The following is a 14,268-nucleotide window of genomic DNA, read 5'->3' on the forward strand; positions in this document are numbered from 1 at the left end:
CATTTCTTTAACCATTTAGTATGAACATGTGTTCATGTCTTGGAACAGCCAATGAGAGATGTTGAGTTTGTCCTTGTGATGTGCTTGGCCTCTTTATTATCCCTCATTGGGGAATCATTCATTTCTGCTGATGTGGCTTCTGTTATTTTCACCTAATGGTGGGCTCTTCAATACTTCACAGTGGAGTTTAATTTGATTTACTGCCATCTTGGACGGCGCCATGTGTCTTTAAGGTAATTATGGGCGAGTCGTTGAATGCATAGCCCACCTGCCTGCCTGGTCACCCTCGCACTCAGCAAATTAAGCACTATGAGTGGAGGCATGGGCTGGTTAATTCATCAAACCTCCAGTCTCTCAGAAATGACAGTCAACTGTGAAGTCAAGCTTTATATGACTGATAGCCCCTGTCAAAAAGAGAAACTATTTTTAAACCAGTCATATTTACTCCATGACTGACATAGATGTGGTTGAGGTTTCATCCAAACAATAGCACTTTAGGTTGAAGTCTCCCATCATCATTCCATCACACTCCATCATTGGATGGAGCTGTCTGTATAGGCTTTTGGGGTCCCCCCCCTTCCCTCCCCCTGCTGTCCATGGAGCATGCTGTGACAGGCTGAGTGGAATCCAAGTCCACATGGCGCTGCCGTGACAACGGTCTGCTGGTTGTGTAGCGGGTTGCTGGTGGAAACCAGCGGAGCTAGAGTACAAAGAAGGGATTGTTGAGACGGGCAGAGCGGTCGTAGTAAAACTCACATTAATTTACATGTAGGCCAGTGGAAGAATGGAGGTCTGCCTAGTGCTCTCTAACATGGTGGGTTAGTTAGATAACCTCTCCTGTCTCAGAGTGTACCAGGGCTCTTTGGCTGTTACTTTAATCTGGCACTATATGCAGGTCAGGAATTTCTTTAGAATTCTTTCTACTCAGACTGAGAGAGGTATTTATTTTGATAAAATCTACTCTGAAGATATGAATGTTCTTTCACTTGGTTTTAAGTAGCCACACTAGAGCCTTTGAAGTGGTTTTCCCAGTTTTTCCCCCAGAAAACATATAGCTGGAGCAGTCGATGCTTTGGGAAAAGTGCAACTCTATAGCTCCCCCAAGGGAGAAATGATCCAATTGAGGTACAATGGTGTCTTGTTGGGACAATGTTGCTATTGTTTGGGGTTTGCAAACCTGCGGGACTGACAGGGGTAAGTGTACGATATCCATATAGACCCACACAGACTCCCTCTCTTCAATATCCCTCCACTTTTCTACCTAATAAGAAATGATGGTTCCATCAATCTTTTATTTTATTTTTTATCTCAGATCTCTGTTTATTTGCCACCTCCCTCCAGTCTTCTAATTGGTATTGTCTGTTCTGTGGTATAACGGCACTCTGGGAAGAATGAGTTAATTAGCCGTGAAGTGAAGTGAAGCGAAACACTTTAAATGGAGATGAAATGCAGCTCAGTTTCCCTACAGGTGTTTATCTCTAGGCTCCACTAATAAAGCATTCTCTTTCTGCACACAGCAAATCCACGCTTCACCGGTGCAGAGATCCAAGTCTCCAAGTGAAGGAAGGCTACAAACTAACGTGACAATGCTTTAGTTGACCTTTGGCCTCAGCATACCAAGATCCCCTTGTTCTGAAGGAACATGTGTTTGAATGGTAATGATAATCTCCGTCAATGCAGATGACAAGGTTAATCTGCTCAGCAAACCTAGTCAAGTGTAGCAAATTCAACAGTTTTTGACGGTTACACCAGTACCTGTATTCAACTCTTGAGTGCTTTTGAAACTGCCAAAAATACCTTTGCAATTCAGTGCTGACTTTCAAACTGCCACAGAGAGTGGAAGAACTTTAGCTGTCCTTTGTACTTCTCCTTTCACTGGGGCTGCTTGACCCTAGTGGATCAGTTTTTAATAGAGTGTAAAAAAACAACTTCCTTTTAAAGTGTATCCCCAACTGTTCCTTTCATCCTGGTGCCACAGGAAGAAAGAGTCGTGTTGAATCTTTCTGGAAGGTAATTCTAAGGAAACACACTTCTATTTTATTCTTACAGCAACGTGTTGATGGCTGTCATTTCTGTCTTTGTTATGACTCAGTGTTGGCAGGTGTGGTGTGCTTTCTAGGAAAGCCTATATTCACCACAGACACTGAATGCACTTTCATTACTTTAATCATTATAGGCTCATAACAGTTCAATTGACCACCCAGAACTAAGTCCTGATTCCCTCAGGTGGATGTACTGTAGGTAAGATGGTCTGGACAGTGTGGAATTTGTCCATTAATGTCATGTTTGCTCCAAGGACTATGGAATTGATTGAAATTCAGATATTTCTGTGTCAAGTGGCAGATGGAGAGATGACGGGGGAGTGATAAGAATCATGCCACTGAATACCAATCAGACAGACTTCCCTGTACCTGTATCAGCCGCAGCCAAGCTGCTCTCAATGCAGTAGACTGGAGGTGGGTTTAACTGCTGTTATCCCATTGAAACTAATATAAAGTTGAAAACTCCTTTCAAAGAGCTGTTCATCTTCTCTCATATGCAGAAAGATTGACCACAGAGTAAACATCCTCTTTCTGTGAAGGTTTTTTTATTCCAGGTTATATGAAGCAGTATGCCCCCATGGGATTTGGGCCAATAATCTACAGTTTTCATAGTCCTTTCTCTGGCTAGTCTGAAACTATACTGCTACCCACTCTTACATACCAGTAGGGGTGTTTAGAGGTTTCATTCTGAGAAGTGGAATTGCACAGTTCCCACTGCTCAACCCTGTTGCTGTTTCCTTCAGCCCAGGGCATCTATGGGCGGTCAGACTGCAGGGTGGCTTAAAGCTGTCTTTTCCATTTGTTTCCATGTACACAAACATCTCTGTATGCATTGGCTATGATGGCTACAAAGAATCCTCACCCCCTGTCTCTTACACTTCAGCATGTTGGTGAGATGTGCTGTCTGTCTGGTCCAGTGTGTAAATAACAATCCTTGTCCTACTCCTCTCTCAGCTGTTTGTTAAGACCATGCTGTGACCTTCACCTGCCATTAGTAATTCTGAGAGGGTTTTGTCCCCTCTCTTTGTCTAGCTCCCCCCAGTGTGTATGTCAAGCTCTCCAAACACTCTGGAATCGCTCCTTGCCATGCGGAAGGCTGTAATCAGTGAATGACTTGGCTCTTCTGCATTGTGTGTCAACCTCCATTCACCTGCATGCCACTCACCACCATGGCATCAGCAGCATTACCAGGCAGTCACTGTCCCATCCCCAAATACATACTTGGATTTGTTAGGTGATACAGGAGTTCATCACTCAGCTAAATCATAATCAAAACAAATACGTCTCTTGCGTAGCTGGTCAACTTTCATGTAATGCTGTTGAACTCAGAAGCACTTTGACAGTCCGTGTGTGGGCTGAACTGACAGCTCTAGCGATGTGTGTGTGTGATGTTCCCGAGAGGAGAGGCAGGATAGTCTGGCCCTCTCTCCCTCCCGGATGTTTGGAGAATGAGGGTGTAATGATTATTCAGAAGTTTTGGAGGCAGTAGGCAGAGGCTGTGGCAGGGCCCTTTGCCGTGACAAGACTTTTGAATGATTTCCTGTTTTGACAGAAGCTGTTTGCAGTGGAGCTGCAGCAGAGGTACAGGGGCTATAGTGCTTTCCTCTCTGAGAATACTCTACCTGCTGCAGAATGAATCATTTATCCTGTGGACGTGGGAGAGGAAACAATGTGTTAGCTTAACACTGCCCCTGAGCACGTAGTCTGTCTGGAGTTATTGAAGATGCCAGGATCCATTCTAAAAGAAATGACATATCAAACAGGGGCTTATATTTGTCCTGTTTCACTGCATGTACAAGTGGAGCAATCAGGGTTAAGTGTCTTGTTCAAGGGCAGATTATTAACAGGTTAACATTAATACTAGTAAATAATAAATAGGTTTTATAAAGCACTTTTCAAGGAGCCATAGATGTTTTGGTTACTCATACTGTAAGGCTGTTTTGTCATTAGTCACAAATACACTGGTGTCATGTCTAAATGTCCATCCAGGTCTCCAGTTTCCACATTCATCTTGTCCTAACCTGTGTAATGGTTTGAACAGCCGCTCAAGGCCAAGGCGTTAGGAACACAGCTGTCATGTCAACATGTTCGTGGTGACCGATTAGGGCGATGGCAGTTTAAGGACACAGACAGGGTTGGGGGTATAACACTGCACTGAATGAAAGGGAGCAGGACAAAGAGTGGATTGAGAGGCTGATACAGTGGGTGGCTATGTACTGCAGAGCTGGGGAACAGGCATTCCATCACTCACCAAACTGACATTTGATATATTTAACTCTGGACCCTGCAATGAATACATTAACAGTTGTCAGGGCAGAGATGAGACAATCTTCTTCCTGTGGTGAGCTACATTATAGAGGATGGGCCAGTCATGGTCCAGACGGTCAGAGACAGAGCAGGGTGGCCAGCAGCAGGGCAGCAGAGGAGAGGCTACTGGGGCCAGGATGGGAACCTGCTGCAGCTGCATACCTCTTGGTCAGGAGGCTAAATGCCTGGCTGAACATGAACAGGTACTGCTGGAACTGGAGACTGCCGGACAACACAGAGAGGAGACCATAGAAGAAGAAAAAGACAGGGAGGAGACCATAGAAGAAGAAAAAGACAGGGAGGAGACCATAGAAGAAGACAGGGAGGAAACTATAGAAGAAGAAGAACAAGACAGGGAGGAGACCATAGAAAAATACAGGGAGGAGACCATAGAAGAAGAAGAACAAGACAGGGAGGAGACCATAGAAAAATACAGGGAGGAGACCATAGAAAAAGACAGGGAGGAAACTATAGAAAAAGACAGGGAGGAAACTATAGAACAAGAAAAAGACAGGGAGGAGATCATAGAAAAAGACAGGGAGGAGATCATAGAACAAGAAAAAGACAGAGAGGAGATCATAGAAAAAGACAGGGAGGAGATCATAGAAAAAGACAGGGAGGAGATCATAGAAGAAGAAAAAGACAGGGAGGAGATCATAGAAGAAGAAAAAGACAGGGAGGAGATCATAGAACAAGAAAAAGACAGGGAGGAGATCATAGAAAAAGACAGGGAGGAGATCATAGAAGAAGAAAAAGACAGGGAGGAGACCATAGAAGAAGAAAAAGACAGGGAGGAGACCATAGAAGAAGACCGGGAGGAAACTATAGAAGAAGGTGCAAGGTAATGCCTCAGAAGATTCGGTTGGTAAAAGATATTATGATAGATGATAACACCTTGAAAATGTATACACTTTCATTGTAGGCTGAAAGAAAAAGCATTGACATACACTGCATATACAACACATTAGGAACATCTGTTCTTTCCATGACATAGACTGACCAGGTGAATCCTGGTGAGAGTCCATGCCCTGTCGAATTGAGGGAATTCAATATTAGGAAGCTGTTCCTAATGTTTGGTATACTTATTGTATTTGCATGTGCAGTATCTCTTGGGAAGGAAGTTGTCTGAAGGAAAAACAGCTGAGGTGGATAATAGTTTATGAGTTGTGGATTGCTTGTGGTTTGTCTCTTGTCATTTGTCTCTCTCTTCATGAGGCAGAGGGAGGATCCTGTGCACCTCAGAGTTGTTTCCAATGCCCCTCTGGAGGGAAACATTTGGTCTGTTCCTACTGATTTAAATTCCCATGACAGCAGCTCCTCGCCTGCCTGCCCGCTCGCCTGCCCGCCCTCCTGCCCGCCCGCCTGCCTGCCCGCCCGCCCGCCTTCCCGCCTGCCTGCCTGCCTGCCTGCCGCATTCTGTCAGACACTGGGAGTGGAGACACTGCAGAAATATGCTGCAGGTTTCCCTCATTTCTCAGACAGGAAAAGTTTTGATTGGCACAGAGTGAGGAATGAGCAAATGCTTATTAACAAGATAAAGTCAGTGTAAGCAATAGTGTTGTCATTGAGCCCCCATGCAGAATTCCCAGTGGTTGGTTTGGAAGTGTGGGATTGACTGGAATCTCCTGATGGGCTTCTAAGCTCCTCTGTTTTATAAATGGAAATTCTGACGCTGAGATTTTCACTCTCCCAACCGAGCTCCATGGAACTGAACATCCCTTCTGCATGCTTCATGGATTTAAGTTTAATTTGCAAAATGTTCCGACATTTGTGTATTGTATCGTCTCTGTTCTGTGGTGTCTATTCTTTTCCTTTTGTGTCTGTTCTTGTCCTTTTAATGGCTTGATTTGATAACCGTGAAAGACATGGGCAGCATTTTCTATGAATTTGTCTTTGTTGTTAAATCCTAGACATTTGTCACACTATGGAAATAATTATTCTATATTGCATTTATTACTGGCAAGGTTGGATTCCTCAAATTCTCTGTCAAGTGTAGGAGTGTGTTTTCTCAGTTTGTAGTGTAAATCACTGTGTCTGATGCTATAGTCCTTCTGTATGTGTGTCATCACACTGGGGACGTCATCCAACCTGAAAATATCCCTCAAATGATCCTCCAGGCCCATAATGCCTGGTGCATTGCCTCTGACAGGGCTTGAGAGGTTCAGTCCTAGCTGGTGCTTTGCCTCTGACAGGACTTGAGAGGTTCAGTCCTAGCTGGTGCTTTGCCTCTGACAGGGCTTTAGAGGTTCAATCCTAGCTGGTTTTTGGATCTCACAGGGTACGGATCACCTCCAGTAAACGTGAAATCATAGAGTTTATAGGATCATGGTCTGTACCAGTTAGTGACTGTGGATTTTGTGATTGAATATTGCTGTTCACATTAACAGATTATTGAGTGTGAAAAACTCAATCTGCTGTGTGCCACTGAAAGCAGATCTGGAGCAATTTCATTCCCTGCAGCGTTTATTGAACACATGGACCACATGGGAGTGTGAGGACTCAGCCTGATGCAATTTAATTTGGTCCATTGTGCAAAGATGCAAAACGAATTGTTCATGATGGAGTGGATTCTCCCCCTATCCACTGTAAAGTGGGTTGGCTGTGCTTTGTGCTAGCTGCATTAGGTCTACTGTATATTATATTACCCTGTAGCTTGAGCAGAGAGAAATAGACCAGTTTTAAAACGTATTCTGTGGTTTCTACAGCTATTATAATTTTTTACAGATGCCATATGAGTTTGTGACAGGAGTGTCCATACAGTAACCCTATTGTTGTGAGAAGTGTAGAGGGAGATGAATGACACTGAGTAGAGATGGTAGACACGGTAGACACACATGGCTGACTAAAGTAACACATTGGGGGCTGTCCCGTCCCAGGCTGTTGTGGCACGTCACACAGTAATGGCTCTATTGATTTCTACTATTTATGTGTCTAATTATGGCTGGGCAGTGGTTAGTTGTCTTTAGCTGCCCGACCGTGGCCCCCAGTTATAACTCTGTGGCTCCTTAATTCACTGAGGCATGAGTGATCAGAGGACAAATAGCCCAGGGCTTTGGGCATGGCAGTGCCTCAAGACATTAAAGACTGGTAAAATATCTGTAGAGGGAGAGAAAAGTCATTTCTGTCTGCATCCTCTGGCCACTGGAGTGTGTGTGCCTGTGGCGTGTGCCTGTGGCGTGTGCCTGTGGCGTGTGCCTGTGTAATGTGGAACACATTAGGTTGAACTATGGTTATTCTCAGATCAACCACTAGGTATTGCTGTTGAATCTTATTCAACCACTCTTGACTTTCACCTCACCTCTCACACCACATCACAACTGAGGTCAGTCGTCCCTGGCAACCAGCCTTCACAGATGAACTGTCATTTACATAGATCAGTATTGGAACATGTTCATTTCATAACGTATTCCTGTTCACTGCTCTTTTCTCACATTTTATCAAGGTGATATCTCTAATCACCATTCCATACTCAAAAGTAAATGGCTAATTTTGGGGTAATGTTCGTTCCCTCACTGAACATGCCCCAGGACAACGTCATGGCCTAATTAAATAACTATTCAATTAAGAGGTTATATCTAGCCTCATACTTACAATGTCCTGTCTCTGCTCCTTTCTCTCTGTAATGGTGTCATAACTCGGGCTAACAGGACAGATGGCACCAGTCACCCAATAGAGGGTCTTTCATTTCAACCTCAATGTGTAATTGGGTTTGATATGGGCATTGGTTGGAGATGCTGGGGCCTTGTTACTGTGGAAAGGCTTATTGACAGAATTTAACAGCAGTCAACAGTGATCTGTCTCTCCAGATTTACAGGGGATACTGGTTCAACCCTAAGGGGTCTGTCCTATTTAACCAGTGTGACCGAAGAGCTTAACCAAACCTACTAGTCTCATCTAGTCTTATATGTCTGTCTGTCTCGCTCCTGTATTGAAGAAGAGACGGGCCCCAGACTGGAAGGTTCCGGTTGCATCCTGAGAGCAAGGTCATCACTTACAGCTGATTTGACGAGACACTGTCTGTCTGCGAAGACGACTGCATGGCTGCTGTAACCTGAGAGACTAATGCTCCTTAGAGCCGAGACAAACAGACTTCTTTACCTGGTGGGCTGGACGGTACCCTTCCTTTTTCTCTCCACTGAGTGGTGGGAAATTCTCTATCTCTTTATCGTCTCTCTATAGTTGTGTCCCAGAGAGGAGGAGCAGCAATAGGTGCTGACGGAGTTGCCCAGGGTGACAGTGGGGGCAGATCAGCGAGTGGCTGAAACAGCACAAATACCCCTGTCTGATGCTGCACTCTGCTTTCTCCCCAGTCACCCTCTCACCAAGCCCTCTGCCTCCACACTCAACGCAGGTACAGGGGAACTCACTGGGAAGGAACAGAGCTCTGTGTGTGTTTCATCCTGATCTGTGATGATTGTTTTCTCCATCGGTGGACTCTGTGGACAGAACCCTCCCAGGACAGTCCAGGATATTTTTGGCCTAGTTGGAGTGTGAGGTGCTGGGAGTCCAGATTCATCCAGGCACATTCCTGAACCAACCAGGCCAACCCTGTCTCTGTCTGTTGGGCTGCAGGCTGCTCACTGCAGACACTGCAGGCTCGCTGGTCACACCCTGGGAAAGAAGGAGTGCTGAAAGGATAGCAAAGGACAGAGGAAAACAGAGTTTCCTCCAGAGTTAGGGAAGGAAAGGGGGATACCTAGTCAGTTGGTTACAATACTGCTCTTCACATTCTGAACTAATGCAATGCTGTGACATACTGAGGATTGTGGAGGGAAAGACTAGCCAACCGAACACAGACCAACAGGAGGAATTCATAGCTTGTGGCTGGTGTGAAAGGCAAAGGTAAGATATTATTTAAAGCTATGTGAAAGAGGAACCTTTGCAACCTTATACTGTATGAAAAGCTATATTCATGTAGGATTAGCTCAGCCTGTGCATATACCTCATTTAGACTCACTAACAGCAGCGAGGTTCAATAAACTGTGATGTTGTGGTTCTCTATCTTACTCTGAGTTAATGAATGACCTATGTACTATGTGGCCTATCAAAGCCGGCCAGTAGTAGTCATATTTGTGGATGTGGCCATGGTTTTGTGGATGGTGTTTTCCTGTATGTAATGCTGTGGTTTTGTCCCCAGACAGTGGTATCACTATCAATACCCATACATGGTGCTTGTTCCTGTTTGATATTATCCCAACATCGCTCTCAAGTTGCTGAGTAGAGTATTTGATCTGGACACATGGAAATGAATAATAGATAGCGTTCATAGATTTGTGGCTTACTTTATGCAAGGTTTCATTTTCCCAGTACCCAGATTCAGGGTTCCACCATTCACTTTGTTTTGTACCTTGCTCTGGCGTGACAACCCCACACTGTTGAATTGATTTGAAGCTCACCTTCCAGGAGGCTAGCCTGATATCAGAGAGTATCAGGGTGGAAAGTCTTCAACAGAAGTGGTTGAGGAAGTGTGTCTGTGTCTACCAGGAAGTGTGAGCTATCAGCACTCCCTGGATAAGGAATGTGTGATAATATGTGTGTAGGAGGTTTAAGAAGCCATTTAAGGAAGCCAGGGTGATTATGCTAAGTAGAAGCAGAGGGGAACGGTGGGCCGGGGGCTGAAGTAGATGCTCTATTCTCTATTGATTTAGGCACTCATTATGAAATGCCCTGCATTTCAGAGCAGGTTCACCCTCGGTTCCTGTCTGTAGGAGGGAACTATTTTCATGAACGGGGTGGTGTACCTAATCAACTGGCCACTGAGTGTATAGTAAGCAATATGTTTGGAACTTCAAATCGCAATAGAATCGCAGTATCGAATCGCAATACATATACAATCGTGAAAATCGCAATACATATTGCATCGGCACCTAAGTATCATGATAATATCGTATCGTGAGGTCCCTGGCAGTTCTATTTTATTCTCTGGTTTCTGTGTATTTGTGCTTCCTGTGATGCAGAGCATGGTCAGGCTAATGCTGCATTTTAGATGGTACAAGGTAGATGGGAAACCGGATATCATTGTTTTCAATGAGAGCATGACTGTAAACGCCACCAAGGCTGGCGGTGAATGTCTTTAGCCTCTACGGTAGACGGGACTTGCTGCCAGAGTTCAAAAATGTAAACTTTTGCCGTCTGCGTTGTTTTCTACCGGATGTTAATTTTCACTGTTTGTTTACTGAAATCACCATAGCAACTCATACCCTCGTGCTGGCTTGCTTTTGCTGTCACTGCCTTTCTTGCTTTCTTGTCCCGCTATGCCGAATGCGGTATTTTGCATTATTCCAAATGACATAATTGGTGCGGTTAGACTGGAGAGAATCTGCCAGACTGCTGTAAAATCTACAATGCTAAAGAGGCCCTTGTTTGGAATGTGAGTACCAGTGACTCATGGGAGGTAGATGCTACGAGACTGGGGTACAGAATCTGTCTGTGTGGATGGATAAGAAGGGCAGCAGTGGATGAGGCTGGGGGGGATGAGGGTGGTGCTACAGTAGATGTGGAACAGACCAGGGGTCAGGGATGAGAAGGGGGCTGAGGTAGAAGGGATGAATGAGGGATAAGGATGGTGCTGGGGAAATGAGTTCTCCTCTGGAGGATCTTTTTCCTGGTGCCGGAGTCATCCTGTGCCCCCCCCTCTCTTCATTAGCCGATAGGAGGCGTTTTCAGCAGGGCTAGTAATCAGTCTCTTAGGCTGCTGGAGCATTGCCAACGCTCCGCTGCTATTTCTCAGGGCACGGACGCTCTCTCTTTCCCTCTCGCTCGTGCTCTCCCTCCCTCCCTTTTCCCATTTCCACATATTTCCCTACTCCCTCCTTCATGTTACTGCGCTCCATTCTTCTCTCTCTCTCTCCTATTCCTTCTCTTCCCCCGTATCTCCCCCTCTGGCTCTCCCCTCCCTTCCCCTGCACATGCTGCCAGTGTGACAGTGGTTTCTGCATGATTGCAGGGAGAATGGAGCAGAGAGAGGGGGCATCCAGCCCAACACAGGAAAGGAAAGGGCTCTGACGTCACTGCTCCACTGTGGAATGCACGTAGCAGAAGAGAGGGAGGGGAGCTCTGGCAATCCCAGGCTGCTACTCCTACTGCTCCATGGCCGAGGCTCCACACTCTGGTCTCCCTCTGGTCCTGCTGTGTTGCTGCTCTGGGGTTGACTGGGCCCCTCGGTCATCCCACCCCAGAGCTGTGGCTGTTTTGGGGAGGGTCTCATCACGTCAGATGTGGGCGTGCTGAAGTAGCCCCACCCCCCGTGTCTCCGTCTGAGTGGGACAGCCCAGGCGAAGAAGCGGGAAGCAGTGTTTAAATGCGTTCCTGAGACAACGTCAGCAGTGGGCAGCATCACAGCTGAGTGGGGTACAACACAGAGCTGTCCTGTCCTGTCCTGCAGCTAACATGTGGAGGGAGCCGGGCTGCTCCTCCTCTTCCTCACACACCCCTCAACCCAGGACCAGGAAGCCCTTCTACCATGGGACTCCTAGCAGGTCTGTATGGCTGATGTCCCCTCCTGGAGGACTCCTATAGCAGAACTAGCACAGATGTACCGTAGCCTTCTTTATGGCTACCTGGCTATGCTCAGTTTGATGTGCTAGAGTTTGCTAGCAGCTGCTGCACTCACTGCGTTGCTTACCGTAAAGCGTCTGTGTATGATCCCTGGCAGGGAGGTTTTGTCTTGTTTATCATGTGTTAGTGCGGTGCTTTTTGAACAGACATCTGGCTATTGCCTACCTACGATGTCCTACGATGTCTCAGGCTGGTGTACAGAGGAAACCTGCATTTAACCAGGCCTTTTAGCTCTGCAATGCCGTCTCTTGCCCCAGAGAAAACGGAAAGGGAAGCCAAAGAAACCATTATGGTGCTTTAGTGCATGTTGTCATTAATATTGACTACTGTGTTGTTGAACTGTTTCACGTTCACTTGTTTCTGTGTGGTCAGTATAGTTGTGTGTGTGTTGAGGCAGGTTGAGGACACACAGATGGTTGTTGGAAAGCTCAGTCATGTTGTCCAGAGACACTGACTAGCCTACTCCTTGTTATTGTGGTCAGGCAGACAGTGAGACACCCCTGTTTGGAATGTGTTGTTTGTGTGGGGTCACTCCTCACACTGCTCTCAGGACCCAGCTAGACAATTTATACATCTGTCCCATATCTCAGTTGCTCAAATCAGTGATGATGGGCTATTTATTTCACTATATGTTGAAATGGTTTTATCCATACTTCATTGATTGAGGAAGTAATACTGTTTTCTCTACCTCCCTGGTGTGAACATACTTAAACACAGATTGAATCGTTGTGGTTTACATTGATATTTACAGTGGGGCAAAAAAATATTTTGTCAGCCACCAATTGTGCAAGTTCTCCCACTTAAAAAAATGAGAGGCCTGTAATTTTCATCATAGGTACACTTCAACTATGACAGACAAAATGAGAAAAAAATCCAGAAAATCACATTTGTAGGATTTTTAATGAATTTATTTGCAAATGATGGTGGAAAATAAGTATTTGGTCACCTACAAACAAGCAAGATTTCTGGCTCTCACAGACCTGTAACTTCTTCTTTAAGAGGCTCCTCTGTCCTCCACTCGTTACCTGTATTAATGGCACCTGTTTGAACTTGTTATCAGTATAAAAGACACCTGTCCACAACCTCAAACAGTCACACTCCAAACTCCACTATGGCCAAGACCAAAGAGCTGTCAAAGGACACCAGAAACAAAATTGTAGACCTGCACCAGGCTGGGAAGACTGAATCTGCAATAGGTAAGCAGCTTGGTTTGAAGAAATCAACCGTGGTAGCAATTATTATGAAATTGAAGACTTACAAGACCACTGATAATCTCCCTTGATCTGGGACTCCACGCAAGATCTCACCGCGTGGGGTCAAAATTATCACAAGAACGGTGAGCAAAAATCCTAGAACCACACGGGGGGACCTAGTGAATGACCTGCAGAGAGCTGGTAACAAAGCCTACCATCAGTAACACACTACGCCGCCAGGGACTCAAATCCTGCAGTGCCAGACGTGTCCCCCTGCTTAAGCCAGTACATGTCCAGGCCCGTCTGAAGTTTGCTAGAGAGCATTTGGATGATTCAGAATAAGATTGGGAGAATGTCATATGGTCAGATGAAACCAAAATCTAACTTTTTGGTAAAAACTCAACTCGTTGTGTTTGGAGGACAAAGAATGCTGAGTTGCATCCAAAGAACACCATACCTACTGTGAAGCATGGGGGTGGAAACAGCTTTGGGGCTGTTTTTCTGCAAAGGGACCAGGACGACTGATCCGTGTAAAGGAAAGAATGAATGGGGCCATGTATCGTGAGATTTTGAGTGAAAACCTCCTTCCATCAGCAAGGGCATTGGAGATGAAACGTGGCTGGGTCTTTCAGCATGACAATGATCCCAAACACACTGCCCGGGCAACGAAGGAGTGGCTTCGTAAGAAGCATTTCAAGCTCCTGGAGTGGCCTAGCCAGTCTCCAGATCTCAAGCCCATAGAAAATCTTTGGAGGGAGTTGAAAGTCCGTGTTGCCCAGCAACAGCCCCAAAACATCACTGCTCTAGAGGAGATCTGCATGGAGGAATGGGCCACAATGCCAGCAACAGTGTGTGAAAACCTTGTGAAGACTTACAGAAAATGTGAGCTCTGTCATTGCCAACAAAGGCTATATAACAAAGTATTGAGAAACTTTTGTTATTGACCAAATACTTATTTTCCACCATTTGCAAATAAATTCATTAAAAATCGTACAATGTGATTTTCTAGATTTTTTTTCTCATTTTGTCTGTCATAGTTGAAGTGTACCTATGATGAAAATTAAAGGCCTCTCTCTCATCTTTTTAAGTGGGAACTTAAAGAACTTGCACAATTGGTGGCTGACTAAACTTTTTTGCCCCACTGTATATCAATGAGTATTGATAGTGTT

The 14,268-nt window shown here is 45.4% G+C and overlaps 1 protein-coding gene across 27 annotated transcripts in view; it reads left to right on the forward strand.

Annotated features, from left to right (window-relative positions):
• Positions 1 to 14,268, forward strand: part of LOC110506673 (pleckstrin homology domain-containing family A member 7) — a 146,606-nt gene that overhangs the window by 8,007 nt on the left and 124,331 nt on the right. For 14 of the 27 annotated variants that reach the window (XM_090222490.1, XM_090222493.1, XM_090222491.1 and 11 more), the window contains exon 1: positions 4,388 to 5,190. The exons of 8 other annotated variants lie outside the window; for them this stretch is intronic. In XM_090222490.1, the coding sequence (XP_090078616.1) occupies positions 4,403 to 5,190 (788 nt within the window). In that variant the 5' untranslated portion in view covers positions 4,388 to 4,402. Of the gene's footprint in view, positions 1 to 4,387; positions 5,191 to 8,780; positions 9,192 to 11,295; positions 11,828 to 14,268 lie in introns of those variants that run through there. 5 more of the 27 variants (XM_090222513.1, XM_090222516.1, XM_090222514.1 and 2 more) reach the window with 2 other exon arrangements.

This window comes from Oncorhynchus mykiss, chromosome 26, assembly GCF_057628025.1.
Source record: "Oncorhynchus mykiss isolate SJ-2025 chromosome 26, ASM5762802v1, whole genome shotgun sequence".
NCBI classification, from domain to species: Eukaryota; Metazoa; Chordata; class Actinopteri; order Salmoniformes; family Salmonidae; genus Oncorhynchus; species Oncorhynchus mykiss.